Below are 19,401 nucleotides of genomic sequence, written 5' to 3'. Positions count from 1 at the left end.
AGGGGTAGATGCAATAACATCACTTGTGAGACCTTATTGAGCAAAGTGTGGGGGGGGGGGGATTACTGAATGCATATAAATGTCAATGGGAATTCATTGTCGGTTGGGTAATTGCCATGTATGAAGGTGTTATCGACCAGTTAATGAGTGTTTACACGTGTGGGAGGAAAGCGGAGCACCCGGAGAAACCCCACGCGTGCGAGGGGGAAACACTCTATCCCTGTATAGACAGAACCTCCAATTAGCACGGTTAGCTACGTACTGTGCGAAAGAAGTTCAACATCTGGTACAGGTGACGTCCACATTTTTGCTCTACCGCCTTCTCCTGACAGAGCCAGGGGCACGGGCTCCTTCATCTCAACGCCCACCCAAGGGTAGAAGGGAGTTTTGTAACCCCATATGCGGTGGTGATCCACCAACCTCTCGCTGCTGTTGCTGCCTCCACAGCACCGCTGGATCAGACAGCCACGCGCAGTGGCATAGCCACCACCACCACGCAGCTATTACGTCATTTCAGTGTTCTTCATTGGCCACCAGAGGCCACTGGCGGCCTTTCGTGCGGTCCCCCTTAACAATACACAATATATTATTGTTCTTCTTGGTTCTTTCGGTAAAGTCACGTAGAAGGGAAGTAATAAAATAATAAAAATAAAACATAATAAAATAAAATAATTCTCACGACGTTTCGGCTACAACGCAAGCAGCCGTCTTCAGGTGAAGAATGAGACACTACCAAGCTAGGAGCTTATATATAAGCTGGGTTGGAGGTGGAAGAGCGCCTTAACAAAAATAATGTGCATATGAAGAGGAATTTAGCATATTCATGGGAAATGCGTAGGAGGTGGGTGGGGGGGGTTTCAAAGTCATATTATGCCCATGCATTATGCAGGATCAGCAGCACCAAGGGGGGGTGCAGGGAGTAGCATTAACAAAGGAAAGGAATGTTAATGATATGTAGCTGCAGTTACTAAACAACCACGTAGAAAACTAAAGTATAAACTACATTAAAAAAAACTAAAGTATAAACTGCATAGCACCATCAGTATACTTACTATACTCTACAATAAGCTGAGTTACTAACAGCAAGTAATACATTACAATTCTACGTCGTAAAAATTATATAATATGCTTCCATCTAAACTTTATTCTCTTACATCACACGAGCATATACCGTACTATATACTGCCATAGATAAACCCAACATTAAATTATATACTGTATTGCTATAAACCACCCTATACCTTATACCTTTTAATATAACACTATGTATTATTCTACCCACCCTAATGTGTATCGAAATGGTTTATTACGTCCTTCCAATGATTGCTAAGCCAGAATCCATCTTCTCGGTTAAAATTGTCTCTGTGTTTGTATATGTGGATCGCCTCATGAACGAATCTCTCATGATAGCCAGATGGCTTGCAGAGAACCTCTGTCTTGGAGAAGTCAATGTCATGTGAGCCCCACTGAGTTGTAACAGTGATCTGCCACGGCTGAGGTGTTTGTCCTACCGTGTTTCAGGTCAGCTTTATGTTCACGGATGCGGTCCGAGACATGTCGTTTGGTTTCCCCAATGTAACTGCTACCACAGAGGCAACTTAGTTTGTAGACGCCAGGGTACTGTATGTCTGGAACCACATCTTTTACAGACGGTACCAGATCACGGATTTTATGTACTGTGTTGAATCGGACCTGGATCTTGTGTTTAATCAGGATTTTGGAGATCTTTTTTGTGACCCCAGCAATGTAGGGTAAGGTGATGGTCTTGAAAGGCTCTTCAACAGGATCCTTCTTGATGGTTGGAGTGATGGCTTTGCGGATTGTGTAGTCGGAGTAACCATTAGCCTTAAGAGCTTGGCGTACGTGTTTGAGTTCACTGGAAATGTGTTCATGGTCGGAGATGCATTGGGCTCTATGATATAGAGTCTTGATGAGGGAATTCTTCTGGGATGGATGGTGGTGGGAATCCGGTTTTAGGTAAGCATCCGTATGGGTGGCTTTCCTGTAGACAGAGTGGCTCATTGAACCATCAGGTCTCCTTTTGATTAGGACATCCAAAAAGGGTAGCTTGCCATCTTTTTCGACTTCCATGGTGAATCTGATGGCTGGGTGTATGGAATTGATGTGGTCGAGAAATTGGTCTAGAGCAGGCCGGCCATGTGGCCAGATGACAAAAGTGTCGTCTACGTACCTCTTCCATAAGATCGGGCGTAGAGTGGCAGTCTGGATGGCGTCCGTCTCAAATTTCTCCATGAAGATGTTGGCTACAACCGGAGATAGGGGGGAGCCCATTGGGGTGCCCTCAGTTTGCTTGTAGAAAGTTTCATTCCAGGTGAAGTATGTATTGGTTAAGCAGTGTCTCACCAGGGGGGGTACCCCAGCATTCAGTCCTTGATGAATCATTGGAAGGACGTAATAAACCATTTCGATACACATTAGGGTGGGTAGAATAATACATAGTGTTATATTAAAATGTATAAGATATAGGGTGGTTTATAGCAATACAGTATATAATTTAATGTTGGGTTTATCTATGGCAGTATATAGTACGGTATATGCTCGTGTGATGTAAGAGAATAAAGTTTAGATGGAAGCATATTATATAATTTTTACGACGTAGAAGTGTAATGTATTACTTGCTGTTAGTAACTCAGCTTATTGTAGAGTATAGTAAGTATACTGATGGTGCTATGCAGTTTATACTTTAGTTTTTTATGTAGTCTATACTTTAGTTTTCTACGTGGTTGTTTAGTAACTGCAGCTACATATCATTAACATTCCTTTCCTTTGTTAATGCTACTCCCTGCACCCCCCTTGGTGCTGCTGATCCTGCATAATGCATGGGCATAATATGACTTTGAAACCCCCCCCACCCACCTCCTACGCATTTCCCATGAATATGCTAAATTCCTCTTCATATGCACATTCTTTTTGTTAAGGTGCTCTTCCACCTCCAACCCAGCTTATATATAAGCTCCTAGCTTGGTAGTGTCTCATTCTTCACCTGAAGACGGCTGCTTGCGTTGTAGCCGAAACGTCGTGAGAATTATTTTATTTTATGTTTTATTATTTTATTACTTCCCTTCTACGTGACTTTACCGAAATAACCAAGAAGATGAATCCCTGCAGTCACGAAAGCTTTAAATCGAAATATATTATTGGTTCTTTCGGTAAAGTCACGTAGAAGGGAAATAATACAAATAAAATAAAGTTCTCACGACGTTTCGATTGCAACACAAGCAATCATCAGGTGTGAAAACCACAGCAAGCAAAAAACACAGCAAGGTGTTCACGCCTGATGATGATTGCTTGTGTTGCAATCGAAACGTCGTGATAATTTTGTTTTATTTTTATTATTTCCCTTCTACGTGACTTTACCGAAAAAAACAAGATTATGAATCCCTGCAGTCACGAAAGCTTTAAATCGAAATTTAATACCCAAGATGTAAAAACACCCCCCCCCCACCATCATCGTGCTGCTATCAAACCCCCAATGGTTTCAAATGGTGTGGTGGCCCTCACACTTCTTTCGTATGGATTAATAACGGCAGATAAAAGATGCCATTAGAGTTGTAATCCACTCAATTGTCTGGTTCAGAAGCAGAGTGGATCTCTGTCCATTCCTCCTTTCAAGGAGTGTTTACGCTGGGGTTGATGGTTTGTGATTCATGGCCGCACTCTCGCAGGCCAGTAAGGCCACCAAATCTTCGATGGCGCGATTTGAGCGTCCGGTAGCCGCATTGGCCACACGCCCCTTCCCCCCATGGCCTGGTTCGGTCGATGGTCGACTGCTGGCGGCGTGGGGAGGTTGAAACCGGAGGCGGGCTTGATGGGTAGGGTCCTGTATGAGACACGTAGATTTTTTTTTTACGTCGGCCGCAGTCCAGACTCTCGCTTCTATCTCTCGTGTTCACACTAATTGTGGCTTATCGGGCAAAAGTGGGCCCCCACCCTGAGAATGCTGCTGCTGCGTTGCCAGTGGTGCGAAAGAACAAATAAAACATCTCAGCGCATTCCTTAACATTTGCATGGCCTTAAAATTGTATGTGCAATAGGCGACGTTTCAGGCATTTGCCCGTCTTCATGGATTTGACACTCCTCTCCTCAATCACACTGGTGGTGGAACCATCAACCGCATGAGAACATCAGCAGCACGCCAATGCTGCAACACGTCTCCTTCATGAACGCAAACGTAAAGGCAGTCACGGAAGTGCAATTGTAGCCACGCAGCCCACACTATGGACTGTAGAGTAAGACTCAACAATATAGACTCGTAGATATAGAGATATATAGACTTAGAGACACAGAAACTCATAGAAACATTAAATACACTAGCCACAGATGTGCGATTGTAGCCATACAACCCACACTATGGACCACATAGCAAACCCAGAGACACATAAATATACTCACATTCAAAAAGTACACAAGCCACAGTAATGCGATAGTGGCCATGCAAGCCACACTATGGAACGTAAAGTAACCCCATAGAGATAGACTTGTAGAGAATCAGAGATACATACACACCATCGGTAGTTAGAATCAATATCAGCTCCGCCATCATCACTGCCAGTCAACTCAGCTTATAAAGATTTAAATAGTGCCTTATTCCAAGGCGCTTTACAATTGTTTTTATTGTACATAAGACGTTAGTGGTTGAGATAAAGAGTGGGGTTGTTAGTGGTGTAGTTATGACAGAAGTGGTTGGGGTAGTGATAGGGGTGGGAGTAGTATTAGGGGCTGGGGTAGTGATAGGAGTTGGGGTAGTGATGGGGGCTGAGGTAGTGAGATAGGCGCAGTGATAGGGGTTGTGGTAGTGAAATTGGTGTAGTAATAGAGGTTGGGGTAGTGATCGGGTTTGGGGTAGTGAGATAGGGGTTGGGTAGTGAGATAGGGGTTGGGTAGTAAGATGGAGTAGTGATAGGGGTTGGGGTAGTGATAGGGTTTGTGGTAGTGAGATAGGGGTTGGGTAGTGAGATAGGGGTTGGGTAGTGAGATGGAGTAGTGCTAGGGGTTGGGGTAGTGATAGGGGTTGGGGTAGTGATCGGGTTTGGGGTAGTGATAGGGTTTGGGGTAGTGAGATAGGGGTTGGGTAGTGAGATGGAGTAGTGATAGGGGTTGGGGTAGTGAGATGGAATAGTGATAGGGGTTGGGGTAGTGATAGGGATAGTGATAGGGGTTGGGGTAGTAAGATAACGGTAGTGATCGGGTTTGGGGTAGTGAGATAGGGGTTGGGTAGCGAGATAGGGGTTGGGTAGTGAGATGGAGTAGTGATAGGGGTTGGGGTAGTGATAGGGTTTGGGGTAGTGAGATAGGGGTTGGGTAGTGAGATGGAGTAGTGATAGGGGTTGGGGTGGTGATAGGGGTTGCGGTAGTGATCGGGTTTGGGGTAGTGATAGGGTTTGGGGTAGTGAGATAGGGGTTGGGTAGTGAGATGGAGTAGTGATAGGGGTTGGGGTAGTGAGATGGAGTAGTGATAGGGGTTGGGGTAGTGATAGGGGCTGGGGTAGTGATAGGGGCTGGGCGAGACCTGGTCGTAGCTGGGGGACTATCAGTAGTCGCTGGATCATGGGCCAGGGGAGAAGAGGTGGAGATTGTTTTAGGGGAGGAACAGTAGAGATGATTGTTTGACGTGCTGTGGGAGTTTGCTTCACCTTTATTAATGATCACCGCTGATGATTCTGAAACAACTAAAACCACCGATGTAAATGGCCCAAACATCCCTCATGTAGCCGCGCCCTCCTGAAAACGCGTTTTGAGACTCGGGCGAGGCCTTCCCACGTAAGCCGATGATGCCACGGGTGAGGGATGCGTCCTCGCTAAATACGATACCACACAGGGACAGCGGGGCAGCAGCAGTGCTGTACACGTTTATTTATAAAAAACAAAACAAATGACACCCGCACCAAACGAAACAAAAACCGACTCGGTACGAACATTCACTTACAATTCACGGGGAGGAGACACGGGGAGGGAGACACAGAGGCACAGGAACGAGACACGGGGAGGCACAGGGAGACACAGGGAGGAGACACAGCGAGACATGGGGAGGAGACACAGCGAGGCCAATTTTACTCGCCTCTCCCTTCTGTGTCGAGACTACGGTTCCAGTCACTCACCACCTACTCACTCTGTAAGCGTCGTGTCGGTGTTGTTGTGACTGTTGTCAGTCTGTATCTTCCCATCACTTGGCAAAGGCCTCCACCCCATCCTAAAGCCACCACCTGAGTACGGCCATTATCTGTGCATGGCCCAGCCCCGGCCCACAAACTGTGCCTAGGAACCGAGTCTGAAGACACTGGTCTTGAAGGTGGTCTCCTGCAGCTCGGTCTCAATCGAGACTCTGATCTTCTGGACCCTCACGACCCATCTCAACAACTGGATGCCTCAGGGGGCTCCACCCCCTGCCCACAAATCCGTCGCGCGCAACCTGGCACCGTGCTCCCTGCACTGTGCCCAGATGTCTCCGCGTATCCATCTCCTGGGGTCTCCCCGCTTACCCCTATCTCTTTGTTTCTATGTCCCCATATTTATGCATTTCCCTGCCCCCACATGCCTGTGTCCCCATGTCTCATCATCCCTGTGTCCCATAATTCCCTGTGTCCCCACATCTTTGTTTTGGCCATGTCTCATCATCTCCGTGTCCCTGCATCTCCACATCTCTTTGTCCTCGCATACCATTGTCCCCGTGTCTCATCGTCCCCACGTCCTCATCTCTCTTTGTTGCCACGTCCCTGTCTCTCCGTGTCCCCTGCATCTCATCGCCCCCATGTCCCCATGTCTCCGTGTCTCCACGTCCCCGTGTCTACTGCTTCTGCTGTGTGGCCTCCTTGCGCGCGGCATCCTGCAGGAGCTGCGTGTCCACCTCGTCTGCCGGGAGCTGCACGTAGCGGACGACCGAACCTCGGATAAAGCAGTTCTTCACCGAGAGCTACAGGGACAAGGGGGGGGGGAGAGAGAGAGAACGATAGAGAGGGAGGGAAAGAGGCAGAGGTGGGGAGAGAGGAAGGAAAAGAGAGACAGAGGAGGCAAGAGGGTGGGATTGAAATATGGTGATGAATTTTCCAGCAATAATAACTCGCTACATTTGAGAACCCAGTTTAATCTGTGCGAGTGCATGGGCCTCCATGCTAAACTATTTACATTTTGTTATTTTACCAGGTAAGGCCCACTGGAGCTCTTTAGCTATTAACTCTCTTGCCTGGTATAGAGGAGGTCATGGGTTTGATCCCAACTCTGATGCCTGTTGTAAATTTGGAGTTTGCGTATCTCTCCGTGGTCGTGTGTATTTTTATCCGGGTCCTCAGGTTTTTCTCTCCACATTTAGAATCAACATCACAGGTTAAGAGTATTTGGCTGTCGTTTGTGGCCAGGTCGCTTCTGAATAAAATAAAAAGCTAAACAGCAGAATAAATAAAAAGTAACGGGAGAGTGAAGGGTCACCACTCACCATGTGTGGGTACTTCTCGGGGTCAGTGACACTGATGTCGGTCAGCTTGATGTTCAGGTACTGCAGAGGGCGAGATCCACATAGGTCAGGTCAATGGTCACAGCACACACACAAGTTACGTCCAGCTAAATGTTCCTCATCGGGAATAAGTCCACAGAGTAGAACACTCCAGTGTGAACGGCCAACTCCTAACCACGACTCTCTCCTACTTCTCCCCTCTCATCTCACTCTACTCCCCTCCACGCACTCTCCTACCTCTCCCCTCACTCTACTCCCCGCTACGCACTCTCCTACTTCTCCCCTCTCATCTCACTCTACTCCCTTCCACACACTCTCCTACCTCTCCCCTCTCATATCACTCACCTAATCTCCTCCACTCACTCTACTGTCTCTCCCGTCTCATCTAACTCTACTAATCCCCTCCTAGTGCACAACACCTGGCAAGCCCTGGCGGTCACCCACCAATGTACTCGGCGGGTTCAATCCTGATTTGTGTCTGAGACCGAACGAGATTGGGCACATTGAGGGCGATTTGGTTGCACACAAACTCACCTGATCTACGGAGTGTAGCGTTCCACAGATACTGTGGGTGAACAGAGGACAGTGTTACACCACACACAGCACATATGCCCATCACCAAAAAGACAGTGTTACACCACACACACCATCACCACACACTACATACGCCCATCACCAACACACTACTTACATCACAACACATACTCATTGTGTTCTGTGGGCCTGTGTGTAAGCTATAGGTGACTAAGTCTGTGTGTGAATATATGGGTATCTATATGACCTTATGGATGTCTATAAAAGTCTACAGTTTTTTTTACAAGAATATATTAGTTTCTGTGTGGGTCATTAGTGACCGGACCGAGACTCAATTTGCTACACTTATGAACCGAGTTAAATCACAACTCACTCTGTGTATAAGCGCGCACATTTCTGTGTGTCTAATGGGTCTCTGTCTCTATGTGAGTCACTGGTGACCGAGCTGAGACCTTCAACTCGCTGCGCTTGAGAACCCAGTTTCACCAGTGGTTGGGTGGCTGATATCCGAATTCGAACCCAGGTCCTGGATGTTACCTGAGGTCATTCTTGAGCTCCACCACCACGTCTTTGCCCACCAGGGACTTGAAGAATGAGTAGAACAACTGTGAGACACACACACACCATCATCAGCCGTGACCTATCTGCTGCTGGATGAAAGCCTCCCCAAGCCATCTCTGTCTCTCACACACCACCTCGGGATGCCTAAATCGCTGAAGCACTCGAGCCAATTCCATCGCTCCATCTCCACAGTGGCCATCCCCTCAGTGCATTCCCTCCTTTGGCTGTGGCTCTATCGTTCGGGTGCCGGGGTGGCGAGATGTTAACTACCTCGCCTGGTATACAGGACGTTGCGAGTTCGATCATAACCCTGATGCCTGCTGCATATTTGGAGTTTGCGGTGTCTCTCTCCCCATGGTCGCGTTGACTTTTCTGCGGGTCCTCCATCTGTTTTTTCCCTCCACATTTGAAATCAACATGCGTTTAGTGTATTTGGCTGCTGCTATAAATTTCCACAGGCCACCTCGTTGGGTGAGCATTTGTGGCCAGGTCTCTTCTGAAAAAGAGATACATAGCTCAGTGGGCCTTACCTGGTAACATAAAAAAGTTTAGCTTTGGCGAAGTTTTACACATTGCACCAAGTACTCATTTTAGGCCGAGTCGACCGATTGAGGCGCAGGACTGGTGCAGATATTCTTCACTTGTGTTGGTGGCCGTGAGTGGGAATCGAACTGTTATCCAACAGGTTTGGAGTGCAGTGCGCTAACCGCTGTACAACTCCCCACAACCAGCAGCAAATAGCGCACACACACACGGCAGACAAGCCGAGGGAGCGTTTTTTCCGTAAAAACTTAACATTTGATAATTCCGGGTTTGATACAGAACACACTCGGCCGGTAGCAGAGGGCGCACAGACTATGGCGGAGCCAGAATTTTCAGGTATGGGGGGCAACCCCTCCAGCAATGAAAAATGATAGAGGAGTTGTTAGTAAGGACTTGTCCCTTGCTTTTTATTCGAGCCATCGATCGAGGGTCGAATTCAAACCGTGTGTGATCGGCATCACGCTCGCTGAAGGTGAATGCCTTCAGGGAAGTCGTGCACTGTATACGCAACTGCGCACAATTCTGAGTCGCTTATAACTGCTTTGCCATTACTTATTGCCAATTATGGACTCAAGACTATTGTCCTATCATCTCATAGAATCCCTGGCACGTAATAATATGATACACAGTGGCAGTGGGGGTCTCAAAATGCCGATTTATTACTAATAAACCCCAATGATCCGATCGAAATTAGGGATTTCTATCGGATCATGGGGGGGGGGGGGCACGTGCCACCCCACCCCCACTGGCTCCGCCAGTGCACACAGATAATTAGTGTGGCAGTAGAGGGAAACAAAGGTGGCAGGGCAGGGGAGAATCCAAAGCGGTTGCACAGAGTATAAATAACTCCCTCCATCGTTGCGTCTGGCCGGGACGCATCCTGTTCAAGCCTCACTCACTTCTCAAGGGGGGTGAGGTCTCTACGCTGCGCGTGTTCTCAAATCCGTGATTTTTTTGTCAGTGTCTATATCGACACAGGCAGACTAAATACTGCACACAAACTTTCATTTAAATTTTACCAAGCAAGGCCCACTGAGATATACAGCTCTTTTTCAGAAGCGACCTGGCTACCACAAATAATACCTCGACGAAGCTAATTATCACATACACATTTATAGCAGCGAAATACGCTGCTATAAATGCAGCAAAATACGCGACCACAGGGAGAACACGCAAACTCCAAATATACAGCAGCAGGCGTCAGGGTCGGGATCGAACCCACGACCTCCTGTAGACCAGGCGAGGTAGTTAACATCTCCTAGCCACCACGGTGCCACAAAAACTATCGGCATTCGCCACTAAGTGGCGGTGACGTCACCTCAGTACTTGTGCCAGGCTAGGTGCACGTGAGGTGTGGAAGCCCCTTGCTGCCGACAGGCGACGGGACAGGTGTTATGGGTTAACTGCAATAAAAAAATGATTCCTCGTATAGCCTTAGCAGGCTGTTGGGGCAAGTGCTGTTAGCGAGCACCTATAAAGGCTGGCACGGCACACGAGGGGATGGGTGGCGAGCACCACACCCGGCCGCCTTTGTCTCCCCAGTGGCGATGTTTATGCATCGCACAAGGTACTCATTTGAGGCCGAGTCGACCTAGGGGAGACCCATTTACTTGTTCAGAAAACTGTCCCTGGTGTTGGCCGTGAGCGGGAATCGAACTCGGGTCGCCGGGTTCGTGGCCCAACGCGCCACAGCTCCCCACGTAACAGTCATTCGCTACTAGGCGGCGGTGAAGTCACCGCGGCGCTTGTGCCAGGCTAGGTGCACCTTACACACACACGTACAGTACGCACGGTAACACGGCTCGGTTCACTTGTGCGTACAGTGCGCGCAGCCTGGGCCTGTCCGCGTCTCTGTCGTAATTCAGCGAACCGCGTCCCACCACCGCACGCCAAACGCTCTCCGCCTGTCTCGCTCCCCGCGTGTCTCTCTCTACACCCCCGCCGCGTGTCTCTCTGCTCTGTCCCAGTGTCTCTCACCATTGCTCCGTCGCCTCCTCGCTGGCCCGGTCTCTCCGCGCTCTCAAGTCTCGTTCGGGTTCTCGTGAGAACTGCCCCGAGACTTGGGCCCGCGGGATTTGCCAGATCGCCCCCCACCCTACCCCCACCGCCGCCTCCCCCCCACTGCTAACCGCGCGCTGATTGGTCCGCTCCAGCCGGAGGGGGCGGTTACGCTAAATTTGAATATTTTTGGCGGGAAAGTTGATTTAATATACTGTATACGACCAATATCATCCATAATTGAGTTTTTTTGGGTTAGATCGCGTAAAATATAAATGTGTCGTTGAAATCCGCCACCACCCGACACAACCAACTAGTAAGGTTTGTCACGTAAAGAGAACATGCCAAGCCATAACATTTACAATCTGAATGTAAATCTAATTGTAAATACTCTTGGTTCTTTCGGTAAAGTCACGTAGGTAAAGAAACTAATACATAAAATTGAATCACAACGTTTCGATTACAACACAAGCAATCATCATCAGGTGTGAACACCACAGCAAGAAAATGTTCTTGCCACGTGACTTTACCGAAAGAACCAAGAGTATGGATCCTTGCAGTCACGAAAACTTCAAATCTAATTGTAAATGTTGTGGCTTTGCTCTCCAACACATCCGCGTGCTGCACGAGTAACGAATTGGCTTGACGAGACGTCGCTGGACTCACTGGTACAGGTAGTTCTCTACTTACGATGGAGATGCGTTACGACGACCCCATCGTAAGTCAAAAATATCGTAAGTCGAAGATGGCCTAGCATACCCAGGAGTCTTAAAGAATGGTGATAATTTAGCAAAACAGAGCAATTTACAGTACCGTACTGTATAAACTGTATACTGTATGTATTTATTAATTACAATACTGTATTGCACAGTAAAATGTGAAGTAAAAAAAAGGTTAATTCTTAGCCTACCGATATGAACTGCAATTTAATAGAAAGTTTTTTCAGGAAAATCCTATCTGCTATAAAAACTTTTAACATGCATTGAACGTATCGTATCGTGGTAACCCTAAAATGAAATCGCTAAAGCTACGTATTATACATGCATTGCACGTAACGTATATTGTCTGTACTCACCAAGATTCTGTCCGCTAACACCGAGACAACTTAACTCTGTCGACCGCTGGTGAGAGTGAGAGGCATCACCACACAAGGCGGGAGATGCGTACATCCCGGCAGCGTCCCAACGTGCAGCATCGTACCTCGTACGCTGCTTCGTTTGCCTGCCGCGCGAAATTTAAAATATTTTACAATTTTGTCATATCGCTATCGTAAGATCGAAATATCGTAAGTCAGAACATCGTAACTCGGGGACTACCTGTATTTTAATTTTTTTTGACGTTGGTCTAGGACAGGGGTCGGCAACCTACGGCTCCGGAGCCGCATGCGGCTCTTTACGGGCTGCTTCTGGACGATATGTACGTATGTACAGTATGTACTCAGATGCATTGCGGCTCTTGAAATACTGAATTTGTACCGAATTGGAAAGAAATGGCTCTTCTTGTTATTTTGGTTGCCGACCCCTGGTCTAGGAGATGGCGGTGTGCTTCCCATAGTGGAAGAGGAGGATCAAAGTTATTTGTGGGTGACTCGATGCCTGCGGGCCCACGAGGGGATGAGCCAGCGGACTCGGGTGGTGGCTCGGATGGAGGGGAGCCCCGACTCCGTCGGCTGCGCCTCCTGCCCGGCTGACGGACAAGGAGCGCCGTTGCTGATGCCCCCCTCATCGCGGCAGCAGCAGATATCACCGGTGCCCCCGGGAGGTGGTGGTGGCGGTCCGTGGATGGGCCGGGCCCAGGAGAGAGATGGCGATTCCACGACGGGGGTCGCTGCGGCCGACCCGGCCACATCGCGCGGGGTTGCAAGAGCGACCCGCTGCAAGCGACAAAGACGGCGTCCAACTCTCCATCAACTACCGCGGCACTTCAACACCAGGCGAATCGTGACACCTCAGACAGACGGCTAAAACAATAACCTCATTCATCGAGGGACTCATCGTCACTCACCGCGTCCATCACCATGTCGCATGTACCATCTAAATCGACGAGCGTCGGGGGTAACGAGGTCGCGAAATCTCCTAAAGAAGGTCGGGACTCGCTTTTCAACCGGTGGCTCGAGTCGGGCAACCAGTGGAAGAAGCTGCCTTGGAGGGTTCTAGCGGCAGCCACGGGAACCTCTGTTGTCATGGGTTCAGTGGGCGGAGTGGCGGTACGCTTATAATTTATTAATACTAGAGCGCCGGCTACTATTATTTCCAATTATATATTTGACTTGTTGCCGCCCAACACTCGCTGTTTAACGTCGGTACGAACAGGTATGTCGCAGCAAACGGCGCTAAGGGGCCGTCCATAAACGACGTCACGCGATTTTGGACGATTTTGATCCCCTCCCTCCCCCTTCGTCACACGACGTCACAAAAAGTCAGACCCCCCCTCAAATATGACGTCACAAAGCTCTGCCCCCCCCCCCAAAATATAAAACATGCTTCAAATCGCTTTAAACTATTGTCATTGTAGTGCGTATTTAATGTGGCGCTGCACTCTGATGTTGTAGGAGAAAACATTGATTAAAAAGTCTATTTCAATAAGTAGAACGTGTTGTCTATATTTATTTAAAGTTGCGCATTTTGATGTGACGTCACATTTCTCAACCCCCCCCCCTCGTCACACATCGTCACAAATGTCTGACCCCCCCTCCCCCAGGTGCGTGACGTCATTTATGGACGGCCCCTAACATGGGAATTATGGTAAAAGTCGTTGCACAAGTGCAAATTGGGGAACTCGCCTTGACGGGACTCACTTTAGTTTCAAGTATGCTCGCGGCCCATGCTTGCTGGGAACCGACTTTTAAAACAATTGCCGTTGCGTATACTCACTGATCAATGCTGCATTGAAACGCCGTCCGCAACTCGCATTTTTTTTCTAAAACCAACAGAAACATATTCCGAGACGGGCATGACAGTGCAGGCATTGGTGAGTGAATCTGTGAATATACCTCCAAGCGCGCAAATGTTAATACCATTGAGATAACGCAAATAAATAACTAATACGCGCACCGAGTGGTCGCTTTTGATTGCTCCATTGCATGCGACGACTCGCAGATTGATGTTAGCAGCAGCACAGACAGTCATAAGAACGGACCAAAAGCCGTTCTTACAGATGTAGTGTAATAACGCTGGCTGCTGACAGAAAAGTGGTACTGACAGCAGAGGGCAGTATACACACGTCAGCAGAGGGAGTATATATGTACAGGGGTGAGGAGAACTAAAGAGAAGCTCAGGAAGGGGTCCATCTGGAAGCCCGGGAACCTGCTAGTAGGTTCCAGAAAGGGGGTGTGGCAAGGGCGGAGCGAGGCCACGCCAGGAGGATAAAAGGGGGCCTGGGGCGAAAGCTCGGGGCTGTTGCTGGAAGTAGATCCCCCTCGCTGTGTCGCTGTTCGTCACCTTCGTCGCTGCCGTCTTGACCACCCTTAGACGTCGCTAGCTAGATAGCCTGCCAACTGTACTAGCTAGATACTGCCGTCAAAAGAGACGGATGTGTGACTAATGTGTAAGCACGTAGGGTGTCTGTATTTCCCTGACGTGTGGAATAAAGAAGGTGCCTTAACGAACCCTGTCTTCGAAGTGAGTCACTCCACGTATTGAATGTCGGGGAGCAACCGATTGCGGTGCAAGCAGGGACCGTATTAGTGCACGCAGGACCTGTAATTATGGAGACGATGGACCCAACAGAAACTGTAATAGCGGGAGTCGCTGTCGATGTTTCGTCAGCCGAGGAGAGTTGGATAAATACATTGTGGAGTGAGAATGCTGAACTGTCCGAAGAGCAAAACGGCCAAGATAACTGCTCCTGCAATTCTCCGATTTATTCAGCAGGGGGCAGTATGACATAGGGCGATATAAGCCTTGCTGAATATCACATCGACACACGAGATTCTCCCCCTATTCGGAAAAATTAATATCGTATGAGCCCCGTCGAAAAATCACACGTACAGTTGGTTGGTAGATGAGATTTTAGCGGCGAACATGATTTCTCCATTTACCTTCCCTTGTGGAGCTACCGTGGTCCTTGTGAAAAAGCCAGATGGCAGTTTGAGATTTTGTGTTGATTTCCGCCGCCTAAATAAGGTCACGTTGGCTAATGCATATCCGCTCCCGCGCATTGACGACTCATTAGACGCATTGTCAGGGGCAAAACATTTTTTACGTCGGACTTACTCTCAGGACTCTGGCAACTCCCCTTGGACAACGCCTCGAAGGCCAAAACGGCATTTCAATCTAATTGCCTTCCGATGGGCTTACAATTTGCCCCGGCCACATTCCAAAGGCTCATGGAACTGGGGCTACAGTGGGAGTCATGGCTCATATACTTGGATGGAGTCATCGTGTTCGGTTGCTCGTCTGATGAACAGCCGCAACGGTTGCGCATGGTGCTGCCTAGGGTATGCTCAGTCAACTTAAAATTAAAACCGTCCAAATGTCATTTGATGCAAACGTCGGTGCAATATTTGAGGCATGTGGTAAGCGTGTCGGGTGTTGCTACTGATCCCGAGAAAACTGCGTGTGTGCAAAATTGTCCAACCCCTAAATCAGTGAGTAATGTACACAGTTTTGTCGGGTTCACGTCATGTTATCGGCGATTTTTTTCCGAATTTCGCCACAATCACGAAGCCCCTGCATATGTTAAATAAGAACCAAACATTTCATTGGGGGATGGAGGAAGAAACAGCCTTTGTCAGGCTGCGCGATCGGCTCACGGATGCTCCGCCCTTAGCATACCCAGACTTCTCCCTGCCCTTCATCTTCGACGCGAGTGATCTCCGCATAGGAGCTGTTCTCTCAGCTGAAGGACAGGGTTGAAGTCATACTCGCTTACGGTAGTCGCGTTCTATCACCGGCGGACTAACGTTATTGCTTGACTCGCAGAGAATTGCTGGCGGTTGTGTACTTTGTCCAACTATACAGACCCCATAACAATAGGGTTTACCCTTTCTGGCAAAAAGCAGGTGTCAAAATGTTAAAACACCAAACGAATCCTTATTCAAGGAATCCTGTCTTCATTAATCACACGTACTTGTAGTGAACATGCAAATTAAAAAATGCTCTGTTTTATTGCCATAAAGGGTAAAACCTATTGCTATATTTTAATACTGGCAAGAAAGGTTCCGTATTGTAGCTGCTCACCCTGACTACAAATGCCCTGATAGTGGCACTGTCTTTGTGGCGTTCTCTGGTCTAACACTTTGAGACTAGGCCCTAAAGAAAGTTGTCCCTGGTGTGGACCAATCCGTTTCAACGACAATGCATCATATTACAAGCACGTGTGGTTAATGCAGACAGGATTCCTTGAATAAGGTTTCTGTTTGGTGTTTTAACATATTGACACCTGTGTTTTTGCTAGAAAGGGTAAAACCTATTGCTATCATTTAATACTGGCGAGAAAGGTCCATATCACTGCCCATAGAATCAACACTGCAGATAGATTCAACACCACCACGACTGAAAACCGCCCATAGACTCAAAACTGCCCATAGACAACACTGCCGATAGACTCAACACTGACAGCAGTCAACACTGCCCATAGACAAAACGTTGCACATAGTCTCAATGCTGCCCATCGACTCAACATCGCCCATAGTCAACACCGCCCATAGATTAAATACCATGGATAGACGCAACGCTGCTCTTAGAATCAACACTGCACATTGACTCTACACCGACCATAGAGTCAACACCGCACATAGACTCAAAACACTACCCATAGACGAGCACTGCCATTAAAATCAACACTGGGGTGCCATGGTGGAGAGATGTTAACTACCTCGCCTGGTATACAGGACGTTGTGGGTTCGATCCCGACCCTGACGCCTGGATATTTGGAGTTTGCATCTTCTCCCTGTGAAGGCGTGGATTTTCTCCAAGTCCTCTGGTTTTTCTCTGTACGTTTAGAATCAACATCACACGTTTAGAGTATTTGACCGCCATAAATTTGCACATGATGATAAACCATTTAGTTGAGCTATAATTTGTGGTTACGTCGCTTCGGAAAAGGAGCTGCATAGCTCAGTGGGCCTAACCTGGTAAAAACATTTTTATATGGAGTTTAGCTGACAGTTTACTGCCTATAGACTAAACGCTGCCCATTGACTCAACACTGCACATAGACCCAACTCTGCTCATATACTCAACGCTGCCCAAAGACTCAGCACTGCCCATAGACTCAACACTGCCCATAGACTAAGCACTGCCCATAGACTAAGCACTGTCCATAGACTCAGCACTGCCCATAGACTAAGCACTGCCCATAGACTCAGCACTGCCCATAGACTAAGCACTGCCCATAGACTCAACACTACCCATTGACTCAACACTGTCCATAGACTCAACACTACCCATAGACTCAACACTGCCCATAGACTCAACACTACCCATAGACTCAGCACTGATCATAGACTCAACACTGCCCATAGACTCAACACTAACCATAGACTCAGCACTGCCCATAGACTCAACACTGCCCATAGACTCAACACTACCCATAGACTCACATTACCCATAGACTCAACACTACCCATAGACTCAACACTACCCATAGACTCAGCACTGCCCATAGACTCAACACTGCCCATAGACTAAGCACTGTCCATAGACTCAGCACTGCCCATAGACTAAGCACCAGAGGTGTGGACTCGAGTCATGTGACTTGGACTCGAGTCAGACTCGAGTCATGAATTTGATGACTTGCGACTCGACTTGGACTTGCATAACAATGACTTTGTCCCACCTATGAGATGTGGACTCGAGTCATGTGACTTGGACTCGAGTCAGACTCGAGTCATGAATTTGATGACTTGCGACTCGACTTGGACTTGCATAACAATGACTTTGTCCCACCTCTGCTAAGCACTGCCCATAGACTCAGCACTGCCCATAGGCTCAGCACTGCCCATAGACTGAGCTCTGCCCATAGACTCAACACTACCCATTGACTCAACACTGTCCATAGACTCAACACTACCCATAGACTCAACACTGCCCATTAACTGACACTGCCCATAGACTCAACACTACCCATAGACTCAGCACTGATCATAGACTCAACACTGCCCATAGACTCAACACTACCCATAGACTCAGCACTGCCCATAGACTCAACACTGCCCATAGACTCAACACTGCCCATAGACTCAACACTACCCATAGACTCAGCACTGCCCATAGACTCAACACTGCCCATAGAATCAGCACTGCCCATATACTGAACACTGCCCATAGACTCAGCTCTGCCCATAGACTCAACACTACCCATTGACTCAACACTGTCCATAGACTCAACACTACCCATAGACTCAACACTACCCATAGACTCAACACTTCCCATAGACTCAGCACTGCCCATAGACTCAACACTGCCCATAGACTCAACACTACCCATATACTCACATTGCCCATAGACTCAACACTACCCATAGACTCAACACCACCCATAGACTCAGCACTGTCCATAGACTCAACACTGCCCATAGACTCAACACTGCCCATAGACTCAGCTCTGCCCATAGACTCAACACTACCCATAGACTCAACACTACCCATAGACTCAACACTACCCATAGACTCAACACTACCCATAGACTCAGCACTGCCCATAGACTCAACACTGCCCATAGACTCAACACTGCCCATAGACTCAACACTGCCCATAGACTCAGCACTCCCCATAGACTCAACACTGCCCATAGACTCAGCACTCCCCATAGACTCAACACTGCCCATAGACTCAACACTGCCCATAGACTCAACACTGCCCATAGACTCAGCACTCCCCATAGACTCAACACTGCCCATAGACTCAGCACTCCCCATAGACTCAACACTGCCCATAGACTCAACACTGCCCATAGACTCAACACTGCCCATAGACTCAGCACTGCCCATAGACTCAACACTGCCCATAGACTCAGCACTGCCCATAGACTCAACACTGCCCATAGATTCAACACTACCCATAGACTCATCACTGCCCATTAACTGACACTGCCCATAGACTCAACACTCCCCATAGACTCAGCACTGCCCATAGACTCAACACTGCCCATAGACTCAATACTACCCATAGACTCAGCACTGTACATAGACTCAACACTGCCCATAGACTCAACACTACCCATAGACTCAACGCTGCCCATAAACTCAGCACTACCCATAGACTCAACACTGCCCATAGACTCAACACTACCCATAGACTCAACACTACCCATAGACTCAACACTACCCATAAACTCAGCACTACCCATAGAC

At 48.2% G+C, this 19,401-nt stretch overlaps 2 protein-coding genes across 2 annotated transcripts in view; one reads left to right on the top strand and one right to left on the bottom strand.

Annotated features, from left to right (window-relative positions):
• Nucleotides 1–5,854: 5,854 nt before the first annotated feature.
• Nucleotides 5,855–11,172, bottom strand: LSM2 (LSM2 homolog, U6 small nuclear RNA and mRNA degradation associated). The gene is made up of 5 exons (XM_078881344.1): nt 11,084–11,172; nt 8,540–8,607; nt 8,003–8,033; nt 7,451–7,510; nt 5,855–6,931 (listed from the first exon to the last, which is right to left on the bottom strand). The coding sequence occupies exons 1-5, from the start codon at nt 11,084–11,086 to the stop codon at nt 6,806–6,808; spliced, it is 288 nt and encodes a 95-aa protein (XP_078737470.1). The 5' UTR covers nt 11,087–11,172; the 3' UTR covers nt 5,855–6,805.
• Nucleotides 11,173–12,717: 1,545 nt separating this feature from the next.
• The window catches only part of LOC144951250 (IgGFc-binding protein-like), a 90,016-nt gene continuing 83,332 nt past the window's right edge, over nt 12,718–19,401 (top strand). Inside the window, exon 1 of the mRNA XM_078881400.1 lies at nt 12,718–12,960. Coding sequence (XP_078737526.1) covers nt 12,718–12,960 — 243 coding nt within the window. The remainder of the gene's footprint in view (nt 12,961–19,401) is intronic.

Source organism: Lampetra fluviatilis, chromosome 61 (assembly GCF_964198595.1).
Source record: "Lampetra fluviatilis chromosome 61, kcLamFluv1.1, whole genome shotgun sequence".
NCBI lineage: Eukaryota > Metazoa > Chordata > Hyperoartia > Petromyzontiformes > Petromyzontidae > Lampetra > Lampetra fluviatilis.
The sequence above is the reverse complement of the archived record's forward strand: the minus strand, read 5'-3'. Positions and strand labels throughout refer to the sequence as shown.

What these genes read in the sequence shown, in the direction of transcription:
- LSM2 (XM_078881344.1), bottom strand. An exon ending in GAGCTCAAGAATGACCTCAG is followed by an intron (nt 8,034 to 8,539) that starts GTAACATCCAGG and finishes GTTCACCCACAG; the next exon opens with TATCTGTGGAACGCTACACT. An exon ending in CCGAGAAGTACCCACACATG is followed by an intron (nt 6,932 to 7,450) that starts GTGAGTGGTGAC and finishes TTGTCCCTGTAG; the next exon opens with CTCTCGGTGAAGAACTGCTT.